The sequence below is a fragment of the Myxine glutinosa genome, chromosome 6 (assembly GCF_964187855.1).
Source record: "Myxine glutinosa chromosome 6, kmMyxGlut1.1, whole genome shotgun sequence".
NCBI classification, from domain to species: domain Eukaryota; kingdom Metazoa; phylum Chordata; class Myxini; order Myxiniformes; family Myxinidae; genus Myxine; species Myxine glutinosa.
Genome location: NC_136266.1, coordinates 78764183 through 78785728, shown reverse-complemented (window position 1 = coordinate 78785728; position 21546 = coordinate 78764183). Strand labels below are relative to the sequence as shown.

The following is a 21546-nucleotide window of genomic DNA, read 5'->3' as shown; positions in this document are numbered from 1 at the left end:
AGTTATTTGTAGGGGGACTGAACTTCAAAACAGAGGAAGAAGTTCTGACCTCTGTCTTCAACAGATATGGGCCGCTGGTGGAAGTGCGGTTGGTAAGATACTGGGAAACGCAACAGTCAAGAGGGTTCGGCTTTGTCACGTTTGCCAGCACAAAGGACGCCAGAGAGGCAGAGAAGAATTGGAATGGCAAGGATTTGGAGGGTCGGACCATAACAGTAGGGAAGGCATTTCGTAGGCGTCGAGAGGTCTACAGGAGAGGACAACTGGGCGGTAGTTTTGGTAGTGGCCGAGAAGGAGACCGCTATTCATGGGACTACAGGGACCAGTGGTCCCACCCTAATTATTAGGGAAGTTCTGAGAAGTTGAAGCACTGAAGGCGGCGGAGCCGCCGAGCCAAGATTCCTACACGAATTAACCGTGAACGCCGTTCCTAAAGGCGTCCATGTAGTGAACTTTCATGCACGGACTAACCGTGAACTCCACGTTCCTCAAGGCGCCCATGTAGAGAACTTTCCTGCACGGACTAACCGTGAACTCCGCGTTCCTAAAGGCATCCATGTAGTGAATACTCGGCTTGGCCTCCCGGAAAAAGTGCTATCGAGTTGCTTTATTTTTAAGTGATAACTGTGCCCGGGGGGAACGGATAATGTGGGGGGGGGGTTGAGTTATCTGGTTTGTTTCTCCAAATTGGCCGGCAAAGAAAGTTTTCGCGGGGTTCAAACTTTCTTTCTTGAAGGGGGGGAGTGTTACATATTTATGTGAATGTATGTGAATTACCATTCAGGTCTTTGCTTATCCGTGTGTAGTATATTAAGTTGTTGTGTAGTTGTTGTGGTTGGAGGGTCAGGAGCCCTTCTGAGGGAGTGGCCGGAAACGGAAGTGACCGGAAACGGAAGAGAAAAAGACACGAGGAAAAAGGACGAGGATTCTTCTTCCTCGCCCCGCTCCGACAAAAGGTGGGATCGACCTTGCGCTGCGTGGAAAAGCGGCGTTCCGATCCGAAGCCTGTCTGGCGAGAGGAATTACCGGGACGTGTTCCTGCCCGGTGGAGACGGCAAGTTGACGTGGGGCCGTGCATCGACCCGCGTCTGGCCTCGTTCACGGCACCGTCCAAACAGACGCGTGCGGGTCGCACGTGGGGGCCTAACGCGCCTTGCAAGCGGCGTGGGGTTTGGCTTGCTTTACCGTATCCGCTTCGCGTGGCCACGAGGGGCTGCAGCCACGGTGCCTGGTACGATACCTGCCCGGTGGAAACACGTCCACCCGGGGTTCGTTCAACCGCCCGAGTGCGGTGACGGCGACCATCATCTTGGTCAGGAGGGGCCCAGAGACATTGTGCGGGACCGAGACCAAAACGGTGTCGTGAGTACTCACCGGGACACACGTATATAAGATGGCCATCTTACTCATAGGAAAGTGCTTGTGAATTGGGAATTGTTGATGGTTGTATATGGTTGATTGCTCGGGGAACATCTCCGTGGTTGTGTCATTGCAATTGTATGGTCATTCCCATTGAAATATATCCTTGAACGTCAGTTGTCTCTTGGGTGAAATTCATATGGATTGCGTGGCGAAAGCGCATATATAATACAGCTTTCTGGCGAAGTTCCTCTCACGGTCCGGGGGTCACCGAGACCAGGTATTCACCGAGGGGACCACGTAACACTTGGCATGACGCATAAACGTTTCTTCCATGGTCTTGTCCACGTCACACCTATTGCCAGGGATAAACGAACGTGCCACACTTATGGCACCCCTCTCAAGGAGTTCCTCTGCTCCAGGATGAGATGTTTCTATGTTGGCTATGAAGACTGAAAAGAAGGTCGTGTAGCGAGCATAGTTTTGTGCATAGTTCGATAGTTGTTAGACTTCGAGGAACTGTTCCTGTCTGCGACAGGAAACCATTCCAGCTTGCAACCTGTTGCTCATCTTTGCATCGATTTCTCAGTAACACCCAGAGGGTCTGTAAATTCATTGATTCTTCACGTGCTTGAACAGCACCAGGATATGTAAGCTGGTTGATGACAAGCAATGGACTATTGCGACGTGCCACGTAACAGTCTGCAAGAGAATCCTGTTTCTTCAGCGTCATTGATCGTTGCTTGTTCTTTGGTAGTGCTGGGATTTCTGGTTTTGAACCACCTGTCTCAGATCCTTCGATATCTTGGAGCATGATCCCATGAGCAGTGTGGACAGAGGACTTGCCAGTCATATCATTAAGCAATTGGTCAAAGTTGTCGAATTCTGAGTGAAATACACTGGGTGCTGTGGGTGACCTTACGATCTGACTTGACAGCATTGAGGATGTTTCAGTCACAGCCTCAGCCAATGCTGTCTCGAGCTCCAAAGAAAAGCTGTAACTCTCACAATGACCAAGACGATTTAAGAGTGTTACTAGCTTCTCACTCCGAAACAGGTGCCGAAGAGTCATACACAGAAGTATGTGCTTTGGGTGCTTCCATGATCCATTTGTTGCCGCTCGACAGAGGTCTTGACCTATTGACTGAACAAGTCTATGAACTCTTGCTGATGTATGAACTGCTTTGCCAGTTATCGCATAGAGTAAGAAACGTTCAATTTCTGCTGGAATTACTATCTGGTTGTTGGTAAGGTCTTGAGCTGTTGGTGGCCATTTGACCTCTGTAGAGTTATTGTATGCCTCTTGTATTGACTGGTGCATTTGTGTGCCGACAAGTGCAACTGTGTCTTCTGAAGCTAATTGATAGGCTTTTCGAACAGCTGAATCGACATTAATTTGAGTATTGTATACCAAGTATGATTGGAAATCTCCCATTTGACAAAATCCCAGGCTCCTTTGGTAAGCATCATATTTCTCGAGCTTCTTCTTGAGGTTGGTGCTCCTGAAGTTGGGATTCGGGTGTGGACTGTCCTGAAGCCTATTGGTGTAGACCAGGGGCGGGCAACCTTTTCAGAGTGAGGGCCAGATGAGACTTTTGGAAGGAGATCGCGGGCCGGAGTGAAAAACGAAATCTCAGAATTACTATATTTTGTTTACATGAATAGATTGTACAAAAATTGCATTGAACACTCTACAAATCAATGAGACTGCTGGTGCTGTTTGCCATGAAGAAGTATTTCCATGTCTGGCTCGATGGTTGAGGTAGACAACAGAAGAATGTCATTGAGGTGGCGGTCCGAGAGTTGGGAGCGAAGGTGAGACTTCGTGTACTTCATTTTCGAGAAGAGCTGTTCACAGCAGTAGGTGCTGCCGAACATGGCCACAATGCGGAAGAGGACGGTGCTGAAGACAAAATGTCCCTTTCTTGAATTCAGACCGGCTAAATATAAACTCTTACATTTACAAATGATATGAGTTTTACTGGGAGGTCCGCGGGCCGGATTGCAATAATAAAGCCTAGCAGGGTGGCGGGCCGGACGCTAAGCCTTTGCGGGCCGGATGTGGCCCGCGGGCCTGGGGTTGCCCGCCCCTAGTGTAGACCTTCAGCAAGACAGATAGCTTCATAATTTTCTTCTCAGCAATAATTTCTTTGCCAACCACTTTTGTCACTTCTGCCATTGCCATCTGGTGAGCTTTTTCTACTTCACGCTGTCTCTCTTGTTCATCAAGTCGATCACTTCGCCATTTTTCAGGGTTCTGTGTGTATCTGTTTCGACATGACCTGTGAAACTTTGCTTCACATGCAAAGAGGTCATGCCCCCTGATGCGTAAAAGGAGAGTTTCATCATTTCGCACCTCTGCTACATCAATGACATGTTTCCAGCCTTCCCGTTCAAAGTCTATGAGGCCTTCGGTTGTCCAGCTGCCTTGGATTTTTACTTTCTTTCTTGCTTCTGATCTGCAGAAGATACAATCAGCATGGAAGATAATGTGATCACTAGATGATCGGCGGGCTGATCGGGATTCTGGCAAAGATGATGTTTCTGCTTCTTTTAAGCGGTTCAGATTCATCGTAAAACGTTGATAGCATTCCCGGTGAAAACCATGCACTTCTTCAATAATGTCAGGTAGTTTTCTGCATGATTCTTCAAGTCGATAGGGTGAATCTTGAGGTTCAGCCATTCTTCTACGCTTGATCTCCTTCAACTTTTCCATCTTCAGTTCCGGATCCTTTACATTCGTCATCAGCTGTATTGGTCCATACTTCAGCCCTGGTACGTGTATGATGCAAATGGGTTCCGTGTCAGATGTACAATGCTTTCGCTTCTTGTGGGATGTCGAAGCCATGGTTAGATGCACGGTTCTCCAAGTATAGATGTCAGCATCGCAGTCTAAGTCCTACTCGCATCTGAAAGTACACATAAAATAAGAATTAAAAAAGCAGTTACTATTTTGCTTAAGTTAATAACAGGGGTTATTTATCCATATATCAAGATATCCATTATTTATAATTAGTATAATCTGCAAATAGAAAACTTAAATATGTAAATTGACAGCAGTTAAACTTAATTAATTCAAATGGTTGTTACCTGTTTTCTTCCATATTGAGGAGAGATCTTAACTATGTATTTAAAACATTCATTTGTGGAAAATGAATCTGAAATGCAACTAAAATAGGCATGGGTTACATATTCATTTCTTTTAGTGACAATCCCCATAGTTGTAGGAGAGGGCACTGTCATGTCACTTTTGGTGGCAAATTTGGATTTTGCTAGCTAGTGACAATTTTTCTTGTGATCTAAAAAGTGAATCAATTAATTACAATGCATATAAAAACATTACGGGATCATGCCGATGGGTATTGCCTGCATAACTGGATTCAATATAGTGCATGTTAACGTTCCACAACGTTGAATCTAAAACATTCAAATGGCTGTTATTTCAGATTGGCTCTTGTTAGAAAAAATATGAAGGTATCGCCTGAAAGCAAATGTAATACACGATGAAGAGATTAATACAACATTGAAAAGTTTCCATGTAAATAAATGTTAAAAAATCTGATTGTGAAATAAATACCAATATTTCATTGAAGAAGCAGTCGCGGGTTGAATTATTGTGTTCCGCAGAGCTGTTTATTTAACTAGTTGTCCCAATAGTTTCATTTACCACATATTCAAAAAGAACAGCTCATAATCTTTCATTTGGTGTATCATATATTGAAATAGGAGCTATTTGAGGCCTCTGGTGGAAGATTATAATCAGTAGTCAAAGTTCGGTCGACGTCGGAGAGCGTCGGCATAATTATGAGGGTACCCTACTTTGTTGAGCCGAAATGGGCATTGCATCCCTAAATTTTTCTTGGTAACATTTGGAATCGTGTTTAGTATGCCTCTGGGCTTCAAAAAAAGTTGGTTTGGTTTAGAGGTGGGGGGGATGCTCGTGGACCATATGTGGCCCATGGCCTAGGAGTCTCTATGAGCAAACAATCCTGCCAGCAGTAATTTGGATTATTAAGGGAGATTTATTTAAACATCGAGTGTGAAATAACGAAATAATCAACCCCCCTCTTTCACCCCAAAACCATTTTCGTAACAAAAGCAAACCCTTCACACACTGCAGTCAGCTATGATATCATAGTCAGGTGAACATATTTCAGGATTCCCACAAAACCAATCCAGCAGAATGAAACGGCAATAAATCTGCAATCCATAGTTTAGAGTATTAGACACTTGCACCTCTTGTGTCAGTGTGATGTGATGGAGATGGTAGTCTTTACCCACCCCATTTACTGGATTGGTCAACATCACATGGAAAGGATGAATAAGGATAAAAACATTATTTTTAGATACCAAAGACAATCTTTTGTTCCACAAGAGAACACAGCAAACTACTTCAAACAAATGAACATTCCTGAATTTCAAGCAAGATAAAGCATGAAGTAAAATTTCAATCTCAGTATTGCCCAAGTTCAATGTATGACATGAATTGTGATGCTTTGAATAAAAGTTAGCAACTTCTTTCCAATATCAATGAAGCTGCATTACTGTGGGAAATATTCTTCCTCTCACTATGCTCAGGTTATTTTGGTGGAACTGCCATCACACACACGTTTTAGTTATTACTAGCCAAAACCCGTGGAACATCCACGGAAGGGAGGATGTGGTGTATGGATAGAGTGTACCATTATGGATGGCATAGAGGATTTGCTTGTCTGAGTAAGAGCTAGGAAGAAAGATGAGAATGAAGAGTGCGTATATGAACAACGATCGCTGACACCGGCACAAATGCATGCTCTGGATTGTCCACTCAGTGGACGGCTTGCTTTTGCCTTCGCCTGTCCAATCAGCGGATGGCTTGCTTCGCCTTCGCCCAGCAGACGCCAATACGATGGCGTCGTAAGATGGCGTCGTATCGGCAGTTAATCGGATGCTTTTGGGCCCCAACGTCGGCTAATTCAGATTTTTCGAGTATGGCTGTACGTGATAAACAAAGAGCGTGGTTCGTAGATCATAAATCCATTAGTGCCGTGGGCATCGGGTCACTGGGTGTGGCGTAAAAGGGATAACAAAGTCGAGTCCTTACGCTATTATTATATAGATACCCATTATACAAAATAAATAAAATTATATTGATGTTACGGGATAGATTACGGGATACTTTTAGGTCCAGGGTCACATGGTATGCTGGTCTATGTCCTCTTGCTGCAGGTTTCCTTCAAGATAGGTGGGTGCCTCTTTGTATATAGAAGTTAATTTCCATAATCAACTGGCTTGTTGTTGTTGTTGTTGTTGCTGTTGCTGTTGCTGTTGCTCTGTTCTGTAAATGTCTCGGGAATTGAACCATGTTCCACACCTTGAGTTCAAGGCATAACAAGCATTTATTAATGAACCAATAACACAGCGCTGTGGAGGGTGTAAGAGTTATACAATTAATTTGAACTGCACAACTCCAGACACTCCTGGAAAATTGGCAACCCAGAGTTTCTTTATATACACAAAAATATACAAAAAATCTCCGCTGAAAAATGAGCGCGGACAAAGGAAAACGGGCTAGATACCTCCTACTGAGACCCTATCTTCTTTGGCATGAGCCAAGGGAAAGATGCGGGAGAAAGAGCACCTTCTCATGCTGGCTTTTGGTCAAGGACAAAAAGACGTGTTTTCACGAGGGGGTCTAACAGAGCAAGCAGTTTCACTATCTTTCTACATTCCTTGCCACAGTAAAGAACAGTAAAGTAAAGGACAGTAAAGCATAGTTCGAAGCAAGAGGGAACATAGAAAGCTTAATCCTTTTTATAAAGCAACCACTTTTAAATGCAAACTATAATTAGATAAGGCATAACTAAATGGATGAGCGACATACCCCCATTTTGTCTCTACCGAGACTACGTATCACAGAGACAAGACCACATCGGGCTTTATTCGCAAACAAAAGAGAATAGTGTTATATGTGGCCACATCGGGCATTATTGAGTGTTGTATGTGTGTCCTCCCAAGGGCATGCCACGCACACAAAGCACCCTGCATGCACGCCTGAAAGGTGTGTCATGTTGTGCGTGTTTGGAACATGAAGGTCCAGAACATGAAGATCTATTAACGTTTTAGATCCGCAACCAAGGCGCCTGGTCCGGCCGGGACGTTGCCCGGGGGGTCTCCCAACCCACCCTTGCAGCGGCGTAGGTGCAGCTGAAATTCCCCCCAATCGAAGGACTCCCCGTCCTCACACAGACGCGGTCCTTGCAGATCTTCGAAGTTAATCGACGTCCATTCTGTTGTTCTGAGGAATACATAATGTAATTAATATCTTGTGTCACGTGGTCCTGGTCAGAGTACAGAGCATTTCAATTCAAAGTAAAGAGAGAAACTTCCTTTTGTGTCAAAGTCGTTCATGGACGCATAATCAGCTTGTGGATCCAGAGTATCAGTGTCAGGTCCTTTGGCAGCCAGACCCAGCGTCGCAGTCAGATCCATAGTCGGATCAAGCGGAGATGTGCAGCTGTGTGCTTATAAAACATAAGAAGCACTAGCGGGGTCACCCGTGGGAATCCCACGGGCATGGATGTGTGTGACATTTTGACATATTGAGTTAGATGCTGCACATTCATTTTTACAAAATGGTTACTGGCAAGTCATCAGATCCAGAAATGGTGTGATGAACACAATTTATTTATTTCACATAATATGTGACCCCTCACTCCTCTCCACCTGACACTCTCCTGTCTCCACCTGACACTCTCCTCTCTCCACCTAGCAGTCCTCTCCTCTCCAATCCCTCACATTCCTCTCCTTTCCAATCCCTCACCTCTCCAATCCCTCACACTCCTCTCCTCTCCAATCCCTCACACACCTCTCCAATCGCGCCTCACACTCCTCTCCAATCGCGCCTCACACTCCTCTCCAATCGCGCCTCAACTCCTCTCCAATCACGCCTCACACTCCTCTCCAATCGCGCCTCACACTCCTCTCCAATCATGCCTCACACTCCCCTCCAATCACTCCTCTCCAATCGCGCCTCACACTCCTCTCCAATCGCGCCTCACACTCCTCTCCAATCGCACCTCACACTCCTCTCCAATCGTGCCTCACACACCTCTCCAATCGCGCCTCACACTCCTCTCCAATCGTGCCTCACACTCCTCTCCAATCGCGCCTCACACTCCTCTCCAATCACGCCTCACACTCCCCTCCAATCACTCCTCACTCTCTTCTCCAATCGTTCCTCACTCGCCTCTCCAATCGCTCCTCACTCGCCTCTCCAATCGGCTTTCCCCGTCTCGTTTCTCTCGTTTTTCTCCCATCTCATTCTTTTTCTTGCTCCAAATCGGCCCGTCTCGCCCGTCGGCCCGTCGGAATCGGAAATCGGCCCTTCTTGCTTGCGCGTAAATAAATTGTGTTCATTACACCATTTCTGGATTTGATGACTTGCCAGTAACCCTTTTGTAAAAAGGAATGTGCAGCATCTAACTCAATATGTCAAAATGTCACACACGTCCATGCCCGTGGGATTCCCACGGGTGACCCCGCAAGTTTGCATTGACGTTCGTCGATGGACTCGTTCGCCCGTCTCATTCGTTTTCTTGCTACATCCTGTTCAAGTCTGCGTTCTTCATCGATCGTCTCATTCATTTTGGAAATAGAAGTTTCCACGCAGCGCATGAATTGTCACGATCCTCAAGAGGAATTTGTCTCGTAATCATCAAATGATAAATGGCAAGTAAATTATATTGTGGAAAATTAAAGATTTCAAATAAACCTATTTAAAGTGTATGCGCACATAACTAATTAAAAAAAACGAAGAAATATCTCTAGGTAATTTCCTGAAACATATTTTACTTCCGGCTAATAATGTTGAATGAAATAAAAACGAAGAAATATATGTCGGCATCATTGTTGACGTTTTTGTGACGACTGTCATCAAACGAAAAAGTAATATATCTTAACGGAAAAGCAAAAGCGAATTTTTAATATATATCGACACGTTGCCGTCGGTGTCATGTTGGGCGGTGTATGATACACCATGACGCGATTTTTAAAAATATATCTCTGCATTTTCCCGCGTGTGTGGAATGTTCTCAATTATTGCTGACACCGAGTCTAAAACCATCGATAAAAATGAAATCATATGGTGAGTTAGATTGGAGATAAAGGCGTGAGAGAGACTCAATGGCCTTGAAGTTACAGGCGTTTGAGAATTCATTTTGTTCTATAAACGGCAACTTTCATTGGATTTTCTTCCCGTTTTTTTTCAACCGAGTCTAAAACTATGTTAGCGACTGTGAAAAATGAAATGATATATCGAATTTGATTTGAAATAAAACTGGGAGAGAGAGCAAGACACCACGGGCCTACAAAACAGGCCTCAAAGCTATGGGAGTTAATAAAATGGTGGATATTTGTTTATAATTATATGAAGCCACTCCCAGAATGGGTGGAGCTATGGGTGGAGCTACTCTGCAAACCGAGTAAGCCACACCCCGGACAGACGCCCAACAGACAGACAGACAGAATCATCTATGGCTATTATAATATAGATTAGCCAATTTCCGCAGGGGATTTACAACAAAATCATCACAATAAATCAACAGTCTTCAGATGCGCCGGTCACATCGGCATCGCCCAGGGGCTCGTTCAGGTCGACGGCCTCGGCGGTCAAGATCATGGTCTTCCGTCGGCGGTTTCTTCATCGTCCATCCTGAAAAATACTTTCTTACACACTCCATGATCAAATTCCTAGCCCCCCCCCCCAACCATAATCGGTCAATGGAAATGATCGGTATTCTCCCCTTCAAAACTTCACTGTTATCCTATCAATACTTGGACATTTTTTCCCTTTTTCCTAGTCAAGCGAATTTCGCACCAGTATAAACCACTGGAAAAATATTCCCTTTTCCTGCACTTTGTCCTAGGTTCTAGAGCCTAGAGTCACCCAACAACAACAACTAGCATCCCAAGGCCATTTCCCTGCAAGAGCAGGGGTTAGCCTTGCGGTCCCCATGACAATCTTCTTCATTTTGCTCTATCACTTCCCCTTATGAGCAATAATTCAATTGATGTGATCCCAACGTACCTGGTGTTCTGTTCACCTGGTCTGCAGAGCCGTGATCCAATCTGCACCAGCCCCCAACCACCTCGTCGATTGGGGTCAATCTGCGTGTAGCAATCTAACACAATTTTGTTAAATACAATTCACAACTTTCCATTCATTGGCGCACCTTCCCTAGTGTAAGCTAACCACCTTTATCACTTTCTTATCACTAAACCAACATTCCACAACAACTTTCCCTTCTTCCCTGCCTTTACCATCAACTTTTTACAACCCTTTCCCCTTCCTTCTCAACAAATCCCAACAAAGTCACCTGTCATTGACAAATAATCCATCTGATTCGACTTTCCTTTATCATCTTTGCACTTTCCACGACCTTCTTCACACTTCCTCCCGAACCTTTCCTTCAGACACAACCCACATGAGTTATGAATACAATTTCCCCTTCCAGGCGCGTCTGTCTAGCCACTCACAAATTGTCCACAAGACAACGTCACCATATTTCACACTTCAGCTCCCGAGAGCTCAATTTTGGACAGGGGTGAAACCAGCAATAACCACAATTACCTTCTGCCAAGCAGGAGGCCAGAGCATCATTACTCCCTCTTCCCTCTGCCCACCATAACTGGCAGACAGACAATGGCGAGCCACTAGCCCCACAAGCCCCCCAAAATTGCAAATGATGTAACCAGCCATCACACAATGCCTAGCCCTACCAATTTGCATACCAATCCGTCCACACCCTCCTGAGACGTCCTGCTCACAGACAGACAGACAGATAAACGTACCCCCAACATCCTAACACCGCAGACACCACCGCAGGTCCATAACAGACACCGCTCCTCCTCCTTGATCCATACCTGCAAGCGCAGTCAGACACATCCATATGGTCACAGGGGTGAAACCATAACCCCTATTCCTCCTCCGTGGTGAGGTCATGACCCCCAGCACCACATGTCATTCTTGGCAGATCACCCATCAAAAGAATCCTCTAGCCCGCCTAACAGACGTCTCCATCCCACAACTCCAACACTTGCTTGGTCAACCCCAGCCCATCCTGTCTCTCCAAGAGCTCCGCATCCAGACAGATGGACAGACAGACAGACTGGCTCCACATTACAACTGCAACCATTTGATGAACCACACGAGGTGCCAGCCACACCTCAACCACGCCGACAGCGACTCAGCCTGTCATCCTCCCAAGTCAAATCCCAAAATCAATCAATCCCAAAGCAAATTAAAACAGATGTCATCTTAAAAAATACAACTTGCCTCTGCCAGAGCTCCACATTGCAAATGCACACACCCGATGTACCCAAACAACAACCAACTGGTCCGTCCAGGATCTCCCGCCAACATAAGCCACCTCTAATGATCTTCAATTGAAGTGCGGAGCACTTGCTCTCACCTAAAACCCCACAAACCGTTAATTAATGTGCATGGAACATTTTCCCGTCCATGCGCCCAGGCGGTCACTCCCGGCGCATGGCAGCACTACCCCCATTCGCAAGAAGCAGGTCATGATGCATACAAGGCGCAAGGAAGCGCCCCGAAGCCATCCACCGAAAAATCCTGCCTTTTGGTTTACCGCGCCGATATTTCCCCAATCCGGTCCTTCCCTCGGCGCTAACTCACTTCTAACTTGTCTAACTTAACCCACGCCAGGGTATTCCTGTACTTATTACTCATCATCTACGCCAGGGTTTCCCTGAAGGGGTTCTCCCTTCTTAACTTAACTGAACTTATTACTTATCCTGGCCATATTCCTTGGGTCTCCTTCGTTAGCCCGCAACCAATACTTTCTCTGGTTACTATCAACCCCATCAACTCCATCTTGTCTCTAGACTGCCCTGCCTGGGAAGTTCTTGGCTTTACCAAGAAGTCCCCCCTTTCTGCTAACTGATCCCCATTCCTTGGTAGATCAATAGACAACTCGTTACCCCGAGCCAAATAGGCCTGCACTTACACACCAGTTTCCAATTTTGTTTGTGATCCAAGCACGGAGCGACGACATGGGAGACAGACAGCCTGGGTGAGTGAACGGAGCTCAATTTAGAATGACCCCTCAGCATGAAAGCTCACCTTAATCAAATCAGTGCTGGCCAGCCTCTCCGCGTAGTCTCCACAGGGTCTGCCTCCCAAATATCGCTCAGAGTTGGACCCCACTTCTGACACCAAATTCTCGGGAATAGAACCATGTTCCACACCTTGAGTTCAAGGGATAACAAGCATTTATTAATGAACCAATAACACAGCGCTGTTGAGGGTGTAAGAGTTATACAATTCATTTGAACAGCACAACTCCAGACACTCCTGGAAAATTGGCAACCCAGAGTTTCTTTATATACACAAAAATATACAAAAAATCTCCACTGGAAAATGAGCGCGGACAAAGGAAAACGGGCTAGATACCTCCTACCGAGACCCTATCTTCTTTGGCAAGAGCCAAGGGAAAGATGCAGGAGAAAGAGCACCTTCTCATGCTGGCTTTTGGTCAAGGACAAAAAGACCTGTTTTCACGAGGGGGTTTAACAGAGCAAGCAGTTTCACTATCTTTCTACAATCCTTGCCACAGTAAAGAACAGTAAAGTAAAGTAAAGGACAGTACAGCATAGTTCGAAGCAAGAGGGAACATAGAAAGCTTAAATCCTTTTTATAAAGCAACCACTTTTAAATGCAAACTATAATTAGATAAGGCATAACTAAATGCATGACCGCCAAATGTACACCTTCATGGTTGCCATTCATTTCCTATAACGTTATTTGATATGCACATACAGAAAACCTTTGAATGTAGATGTGTTTATTGTGTGGGAGATGTTGAATCAGACCGCAAGCACACATTGAGGAAGCAAACATTTTCCCTGGATGTCAATGAGTGGCCAAGACTACCAGAAGCCTTGCTACTCACAGTTCATGCAGGAATTTGTAATTAGTTCAGGATGCCAACAATAACTCACTACTCTTCTCAAAGATCACCATGGGAACTTTAACGTCCACCAACTACTGCGATTAGATGGTACGTAAATTGTGATGTCCATCCGAAGGACGGTGCACACATTGAAGCGAAACACCTGTATCACAATTTATAGCTGGGTCGAGTTTCAAATCCAGGGTATATACAGCTTAGAGGCGAGTGCGCATACCTCCAATCTATCGTGCCATCTCTTGGTAAATGGTAGGGTTTGTCCAAAGCAGATTTTCTGATGTAATTACACGGGAGCATTCTCGTGAATGACCGTGATCGAATCACATCAAGGTTATTTGCACAATTGTAATGTCGCCCTAAAATTCCAGTTGCATCGTCATTTCAACGTCTTTAACCGAAATGCGGCTCAGCTCGAAACATCAGTCACGATGGTGGAGGATGGGTTTGATGTGGGTGGACTGCTCCATCTTTCTAACCCCACACAAGGATAACATCAGATGCTTATTTTCTTTTCTACAGAGATCTAAAGTTACATTAAACATCACAAAATATATAATGTTTTGCCTGATCGATTATGATTTGTTTTTTGATATAATATCATACAGTGATCATTCATACTGGCAAATTACATGTAAGCACATGGAAATATATTTTTCTTGTTTCATTTTCCAGCAAATTCTGTCCGTTTGGTTGGAGGAACTGGTCGATGTGTGGGTCGTGTGGAGGTGTTCTACCAGGGAGCCTGGGGCACTGTCTGTGATGATTCCTGGAGTATAACAGATGCACATGTGGTGTGTCGTCAACTTGGTTGTGGATCTGCCAGATCTTCCACATGTTGTGCATCATTTGGACGAGGAAATGGTTCCATATTGATGGATGCTGTGCAATGTACTGGTTCAGAAGATTACCTTTCACAATGTTCACATGGGGGTTGGTACTCTCACAATTGTGGGCATCATGAAGATGCGTCTGCTATTTGCCAAGGTATGTGGTTTTACAGAAAGAAAAGAATTTCAAACTTTTTTTTTAATTTGCCAAAAATAATTGTTTAATCACAATAACTTCCAGAAAATATAAAATATATATATATATACATATATATATATACATATATCTCAGATAATTTTCTGTCTGCATTTATAACAATTTATGTAACTGTGAATAACATGTTCTCAGGTGAAAAATCAATATCATTGTTGAAAAGAAAAATAACATCTGTAATAATGAGAATTCAATCAGTAACCTTGATGAACTACATGCCATCTTGTTGGAAAATTATTGTATAATTATATTCCCTCAACATCCTTCATAGTACACATCTTATCTTATCACTTGTACAATTCCACTTTAGTTGCTGAAGCTATTTTCCTCTGTGAAGGCAACTATCTGAAATCTGATATGGAGGTTTTACACAGCAAGAATGAAGAGTTATCTGATCAAGTGGTTGAATTATTTTTTTTTAAATCCTGGAGAGGGGAGGTCACATTGACAGCCGCTTCGGATGACCATAGAGACCCACCACAAGAAATATTATTGGAAAAGATCATGCCATTTCAAATGCCTTTTTGATTGCTGAAGTTGAAGATTTCTGATGTTGACTGAAAATCTTTATCTCAGTGAAGAATTTCAAAACCAAAGATTACTGTGAAAGAGTCTAGTGCTCTATTAATTAGATATCCATTAGAATAGCTCATCTGTCTTCGTAAGTGAAAGTTTCATCGCTTTAGATTCTACTTTGTGAAGGAAGACAAAACTCTGCATCATATTCAGTCGGTAGTGTCTTTGTTGTGAAAGAGGTTTTTTTCCTTTGATTATTGCTGTTTTTACAGTTTTCAAAAATGATGAAAGAAAGTATCCTCTTGGAGGAAAAAGGCTGCCATTTCTGTCTTAAAACGTTTGGCTTATTCAACTTGACCTGAGGCGACAGTCGTTCTGACACATGTGAAAATGTACGTTCCGAAATAGGAAACTAAATATCAGCAAATTGCGGTTTAGAGAAACAACTCATTTTCCATGGAAAACTCGTTGTGGTGAAGACAACTGCAACCAAAAAGCATCTGAAACTGCAAGCATCCGCTGAAAAGACTGTGTGCATCCACTTTGTATTCAGACTTTTTATTGTTATTTTGTATGCGGAACATGACAAAAACAGCCAAACAAATAAATAAAAACTTATGATTTTAGGTGGCATTGACCTCTTGACCTCAAAAGCAATAGGCTTCATTGCCCCAAGGTGCAAACTTGACCTTTGACCGTTTCTTCTTGAAAGACAATCAGCTTCTAACCAATTCAGTGACCCAATATGCAAATGCTCAAAATGTCAGGGCCTTTCACTCACTCACTGCAGGCAGGTTGGTGGTCTTTGTCTTCTACCGACTCCTCTCCGGCCTTGCTCCCCCAGCTCTCTCTGTGCTCTGTCCCCCTAATATTCGTACAGGTCGCACAAGATCTGCCAGCAACCCTCATATGGTTAAACTGCCAAAATATAGGCTCTCTGCTCACCTTCACTCTTTCATTCCCCTTTTCTCCCGCCTCTGTAACAAACTCCCCCACTCCCTTTAATCCCACCCCTCCCTCCAGGTCTTTAAAACAGCTGTTCACCACCATCTCTTATCTTCCCCCATCCAAAACCTTGATCATTTCTACCCCCGCTAATTCACCCCAGATACACTTTTTTTGAAATTCCAACTTCTTTCCTGAAAGTCCTTGCAGTGTTCATATGTTTTATACCTCTCCCCCCCTCCCCCCAAGCCCTCTCCCTCCCACATTTCTCTCGATGTCCCTGCTCTCAAATGTTGTGTTTGTGTCCTTCCCCCTCTCTCCCCATCTTGTCTGCCGCTCCCCTTATTTTGTGTTTTTGGTGTCGGTTTGACTTTTTGTGTGATTAATGTTAGCGCTTTCACGAGTCTCGATCTTGTATACAAAAAAAAATATATATATATATATATATATTGTTACGGACACGACTTAGATGTTATGATGGGCCGAGCGGAATGGCCGCCGTGTTCGCACAGTTTACCCGATTACACTCGAACGTTGGCCAAATCGCGCTATGCTAAATCAATGAAGGAAAAGACACAACGACTGGGATAAATGAAACGACACAAGGGGTACAGTTCTCAAGACCTCCGGAGGAGGATATAATTGGTGGTGGAGAAAAGGGGTAGATTACAAGGTAAGAGGTAAAGCACAGAAAAGATGGGCACTTAGACACAATCTTATCTATCCCAGACAGACCACAGACAAACGGAACAAGACTGACTTACACAGGGATTGATGGCAGGGAATGACAGGCAGTCGATAGCACATGGTGCACCTTGGTTCAGGGACAGGATACAGCACGGTCCAGTAGATGCAGGGAGGTGTCACAGCGCTCGGTTGGTGGCGTCTCTCTTCCTTCAAGTCCAGCACGCATCTGACGTCACCTCCCTCTTCCTGCGCATGCTCAGCGGGGAGTGACACGCCCTCGGCTCGTTGGCTCCGCCCCAGATGGAAGCGGTCCGCCGCTTCTATTGGGTGCGGGGGGTTACCGGGCTCCGCCCTTGACGAGGAGCTGACAGCGAGCCCCTACGTGGTAACCCCGTCGGAGCACATGTTCGATGGCGGCTAACCAAGCCGGAGTGAGGACGCGCACTCCCCGCGCCGCCGCCGTTGTTGTTGCTGTTGTTGTTGTTGCTGAACCGTGAGGACGAGCTGCGGGGAGGTATTGGGAGGTCCTAAACTTCCTAACGGTGCCATACAATCACATTCTGGTGCAACGAAGAGTCAGAATTAATGGAAACGAGTCCTTAACTGACATAGACTAAGAATAACTAGCAAGATGTCCTATAGTTGTCTACGTGAGATGCGGTGGACCTGGATGCGACATTTAATGGGGGAAATAGGGGAAGGTCGGGTCTACAGAGTGTTGTTTACAGAAAATGGGACTAGGGAATGGGGGATTGGGGATAGTTGGGAAGTATTGGGGAAATAGGGGAATATTTACAAGTGGATATGGATGGAGGCCAATCTCATATCCGCAACATTGCACCCTTCTCTACCTCGGGGCGTCCCGACCCGATAAATTTTTACTTACTTTAGTGTGGCACTCAGATGTAGTTCCCTCTACTATTAACTCAACCCTGAGTGCGACAGTTTTACAGATGTTCACAAATGAGTAAATATGTCCCCCTGCGACGTTGCACCCTTCTCCTCACAGAAACACACCCACAGGATAACCGAATCGCGGAAAGAATCCTCAAACTAAACATACAGCCGGTAGGGAGCATTATTTACACAAGACTGATATTTACACTACGATCCAGGACCTGTTCTTTGAGGAACACATGCAGATGTTATGCATAGAGAGAGAGCACGCATGTCAGCATCGATACACCAACCCACGAGTGCCCTGTGGCCCTACGGCCTTTAATAATGTGCAGAGCACCCCGTCCAAGCACCAAAAGCACCACCCCATATTCACAGTCAGCACCATCCGGTGCACCAATAAAGTGTTCATAGTCACCGGTGGTGTCGCAGCCGGCCGATGTTCTGCTGCTGGTCTTGCCTTCTCTTGGCCTTCTGGCTTCTTTAAAAATAAAGAAAGGCACCAACCGCGTCCATTTCTAAATTGTGGCCATCAGGGGGCCAACTAAAAGTGGTTCACCTGTATGGCATAGGTGCCACGTTGACCCATAGGTCCATCCACGGGTGGTGCTTGCCCGCAGAAGAACTGCGGTCCATGGTGGGCGGCCACAAAAATTGCGGTCCATATGGTGTATCGATCCAGGCAGCAAGCAGCGAAAGTACAGGCCCACAACTGCGGAGCCAGCACCTCTCTCTCCTCTCTATCTGCCCCAAAGCCAGATCCTCGGAGGTGGGAGACAAAAGAAACAAGTGAGTAAGGTGGTAAGGGCGCAAAAGTGCACGCAATACAAGGTAATGCACACTGGGGGCACATGGGAACCAGGTGAGACGGGTACGTTCCTACCGTACGCCCCCCCCCCCCACCAGGTAACCTACATTGCCCCTCCCTTACCCCTTACTGTATCCACAAAACACAACACTACCCATAAACATCTACTTTACACATCAACAAACGTCACTACTGTCTTCCCCGTTCCTCCCATAAACCAAATTCGTCTTCTCTCCCTCCTAACCAATCAAATTTGCCATTTCCAACTCTCATCAAAATTTGCCATCTCCAACTCTCATCAAAATTTGCCATCACCAATTCATCATCAGTCCCTCCTAAGGAGGGAGAGATGGAATCACCCCAATGTCTCATCCACGTCGTGATGCGTCTCACAAATCCACACAGCAATTCTCATTTCCTGCAACACAAAACAAAGAAACACAGGTGTGGAGTCATCATCATCACCTCAGGTAAGTGGCTGCGTATGGTGCGACAGGTTCATCAATCCTAACTATTTCCTAAATGACTTTAACAACTTTACATTACCCGGGGTCTTTCCCTGCCAATCCATTGGCCAACTTACACTATGGGTTCTAAAAACCAATTCCCATTGCCCAAACTGTGGTGCTTCTCAATTTGGGGTCCCACTCCCCCGATTCATCTCCGGTGCCCTCGCACAATTTCTGGGCTGTGACGTGTAGCTCTCCCAGCAGGTCTACCCACCTGCACACCTCCACCACTGTAGTTGCCACCCGAGCTTACCTGCTCCTCACCCTAACCTAACTAACTGGGGAAGGCCCTCTCGCACTCTCACCCCCTCAGTGCCCTCTCTGGCACGGGCTGCCCGATCCACACCCGGGATCCTCAAGCACCCACTGACAATAATGGCTCCCAGAGCCCACCTGCGGCCTCACCTGGCCGACATCCTCACAGTGGTGGAGTGCCCAAACCAACTACACACACTAACAGGCTACATGCCCAGCCATTTCCACAACACTAATGCACCCATCCACAATACCATTCTGCAACCGCACCACAAATGCCAATATCCAACCACAATTTACCTATACCCTCTACCTAACACTTACACTACCCGCCCCGGGTACTCGTGAAAGGGGTCCACTCTTCCCCCATCCACACCTTCACACCATGCACACCACTCCGTACCACTTACTCCAACTCTCTCCACACCACTCATTCCAATACTCCATGTATTCCACACACCTGCACTTGCACACCTGTGCTCTCATACTTGGTGCCGCCTGCACCCTTCTCTCCCCCAAGCGCATTCGCGCTGATCCACAACACTCACTACTCATACACCGCTCCACACACCTGTCCAGTTCTCACACAGCATCATCTCATCTAACTACTCCCCTCTGAAACTTGCGCTTCCCAGTCGTCCCTTTAAACTATTGCGCTCCCTCGTCATTATCATCCACACTAAACTACCTGCGTCCCCACTACAGGTATCAGTCACTATCTAAACCTTAACGTTACCTAATGTCATCTTCGCTAGATCCCTACACACAATATCCTAACCCACCCGGGCTAGTTTTCACTGCCATACACCCCATAATCTATAGCGCATTTGCCCCCCTCATGGGAAGGGTGGCAGGGATGCCACCCTTACCCACCGTCATACGGCGCGAGTGGGACCTTGTGGGACCACCTTGTATGTGAGTCGTTGCCCGCCTGCCGGACCCCGTGCGTCGCACCTTGCGGGGTCAGCGCGGGGCCGAACCGGCCGGGCCCCCACAGTACATTACCCCCAAGGGGCTCTCGTGCCTCCCCTGTCCCTCTAAAAACTACCCCTGTTGGTGTCGATGCATGGGTCACACTTCCGCAACCCGCTACCCATTCCATACCACCACAACCTTGCTCACTCACACCTCGCACCTCTCCCATCACCGGACCCTCTCGCTCGCACCCTCGTTCCATACCCTCCGGACCAGCCATACACCTCACTCTTGGCCTCTCACGAACATCCGGGTCTATCTCGACCCCCAAGCTTATTAAATCACCTGGCGCATCATACGCACGACCATATTGGTCACCACTTACACCGGGTCCTCTTTCTCTTCGCTTCTCCTCCATCACCCGCGAATCCCTCATCCGGTTAATGAGCACATCATCACGATCCGAACACAGACTTTGGACCAATTCTTTTACTTCATCCTTTATCTCTTTCTTATCCTCTCTCCGTCGCTTCTTAATTTCGCTCACCCCTTCTTCCACTTCTTCTAATTTCTGCTTCACCTCCTTCATCTCCTCGTGCGCCCCCTTAAGTTCTTCCTCTAACTCCACCTTATTTTTTTATATGTGCTCCCGCACCTCCCGCTCTTTAACCTCCATCACCTCTACCACCTTGTTCATTTTCCTCGTCAGGTCCTCATGTACCGTCTGACACTCTTTTTTAATTACCCCTACGTCCTTTTTCATCTCCTTCTGTGTCGATTTTAAACCCTCTATTACCGCTGTGTTCTTCTTTACCTGGTCCCCCAACTCCTTTTGTCCCACTGTCAGTTGTTCTACTCCCAGCGTCAACTCCTCTATACCACCTTGCAATTTTACAGTCCCCTTTCTCACCTCCTTCTCCATGCGCTCCTTACAGTGCCCCACCTCCTCGCGCACTCCTCCGACCTCCTCACTCACACCTCTTCTGATCTCTTCTCCCATCACTTGCATCTCCTGCCCAGATGCCACCCTCATCTGCTCCATTTCCTCCCTGTGAGCATCCAATTTAGTTTCTACCACCATTCTGACCCCCTCTATCTGCTGCCCCATTTGTTTAACTTCCCTTTCTGCTTGGTCCCTCATGTCCCTCAATTTGCCTTCCATACTGTTTTCTAACCCCTCTAACCCCTTTTTCATCCCTTCCATTTGATTCTCCTGAACGGCCATTCTGTTTTCTACCCCCATTAACCCCTCCTGTATTTCCCCTAATCTATTGTCTAATCCCTCTATTCTACTCCCTAACCCTCCGATCTGGGCCCCCATCCTTTGTTCTAACCGTTGGCTATTGGCACCCATGTCTTCCCTCAATTTCTCGCTATTGGACCCCATTTGGCCCTCCAATCGCTCACCCTGAGCATCCATCCGGTTCCCCATTACCCCCAATTGCTCACTCTGCAGTTTGAGGGACGCCTGCATTTGCGCCATAAATTGCTCCATGAGGGCCTGCATTTGGGCCATCCCTCCCACTTGTGCAGCGGGTGCGGCCGCCGTAGCTATGTGCGAGGCGCCATTTTGCGCGCCCGCAACCTCGTGCGCGAGGACGCCATTTTGCGAACCTGCCGCCCTCACTGCTTCGCTCTCCTC

The 21546-nt window shown here is 46.2% G+C and overlaps 1 protein-coding gene across 1 annotated transcript in view; it reads left to right on the top strand.

The window, feature by feature from the left end:
* The window catches only part of LOC144892624 (scavenger receptor cysteine-rich domain-containing protein DMBT1-like), a 698155-nt gene that overhangs the window by 61072 nt on the left and 615537 nt on the right, over positions 1–21546 (top strand). The window contains exon 4 of the mRNA XM_078780037.1: positions 14004–14315. Within this exon, the coding sequence (XP_078636163.1) occupies positions 14004–14315 (312 nt within the window). The remainder of the gene's footprint in view (positions 1–14003; positions 14316–21546) is intronic.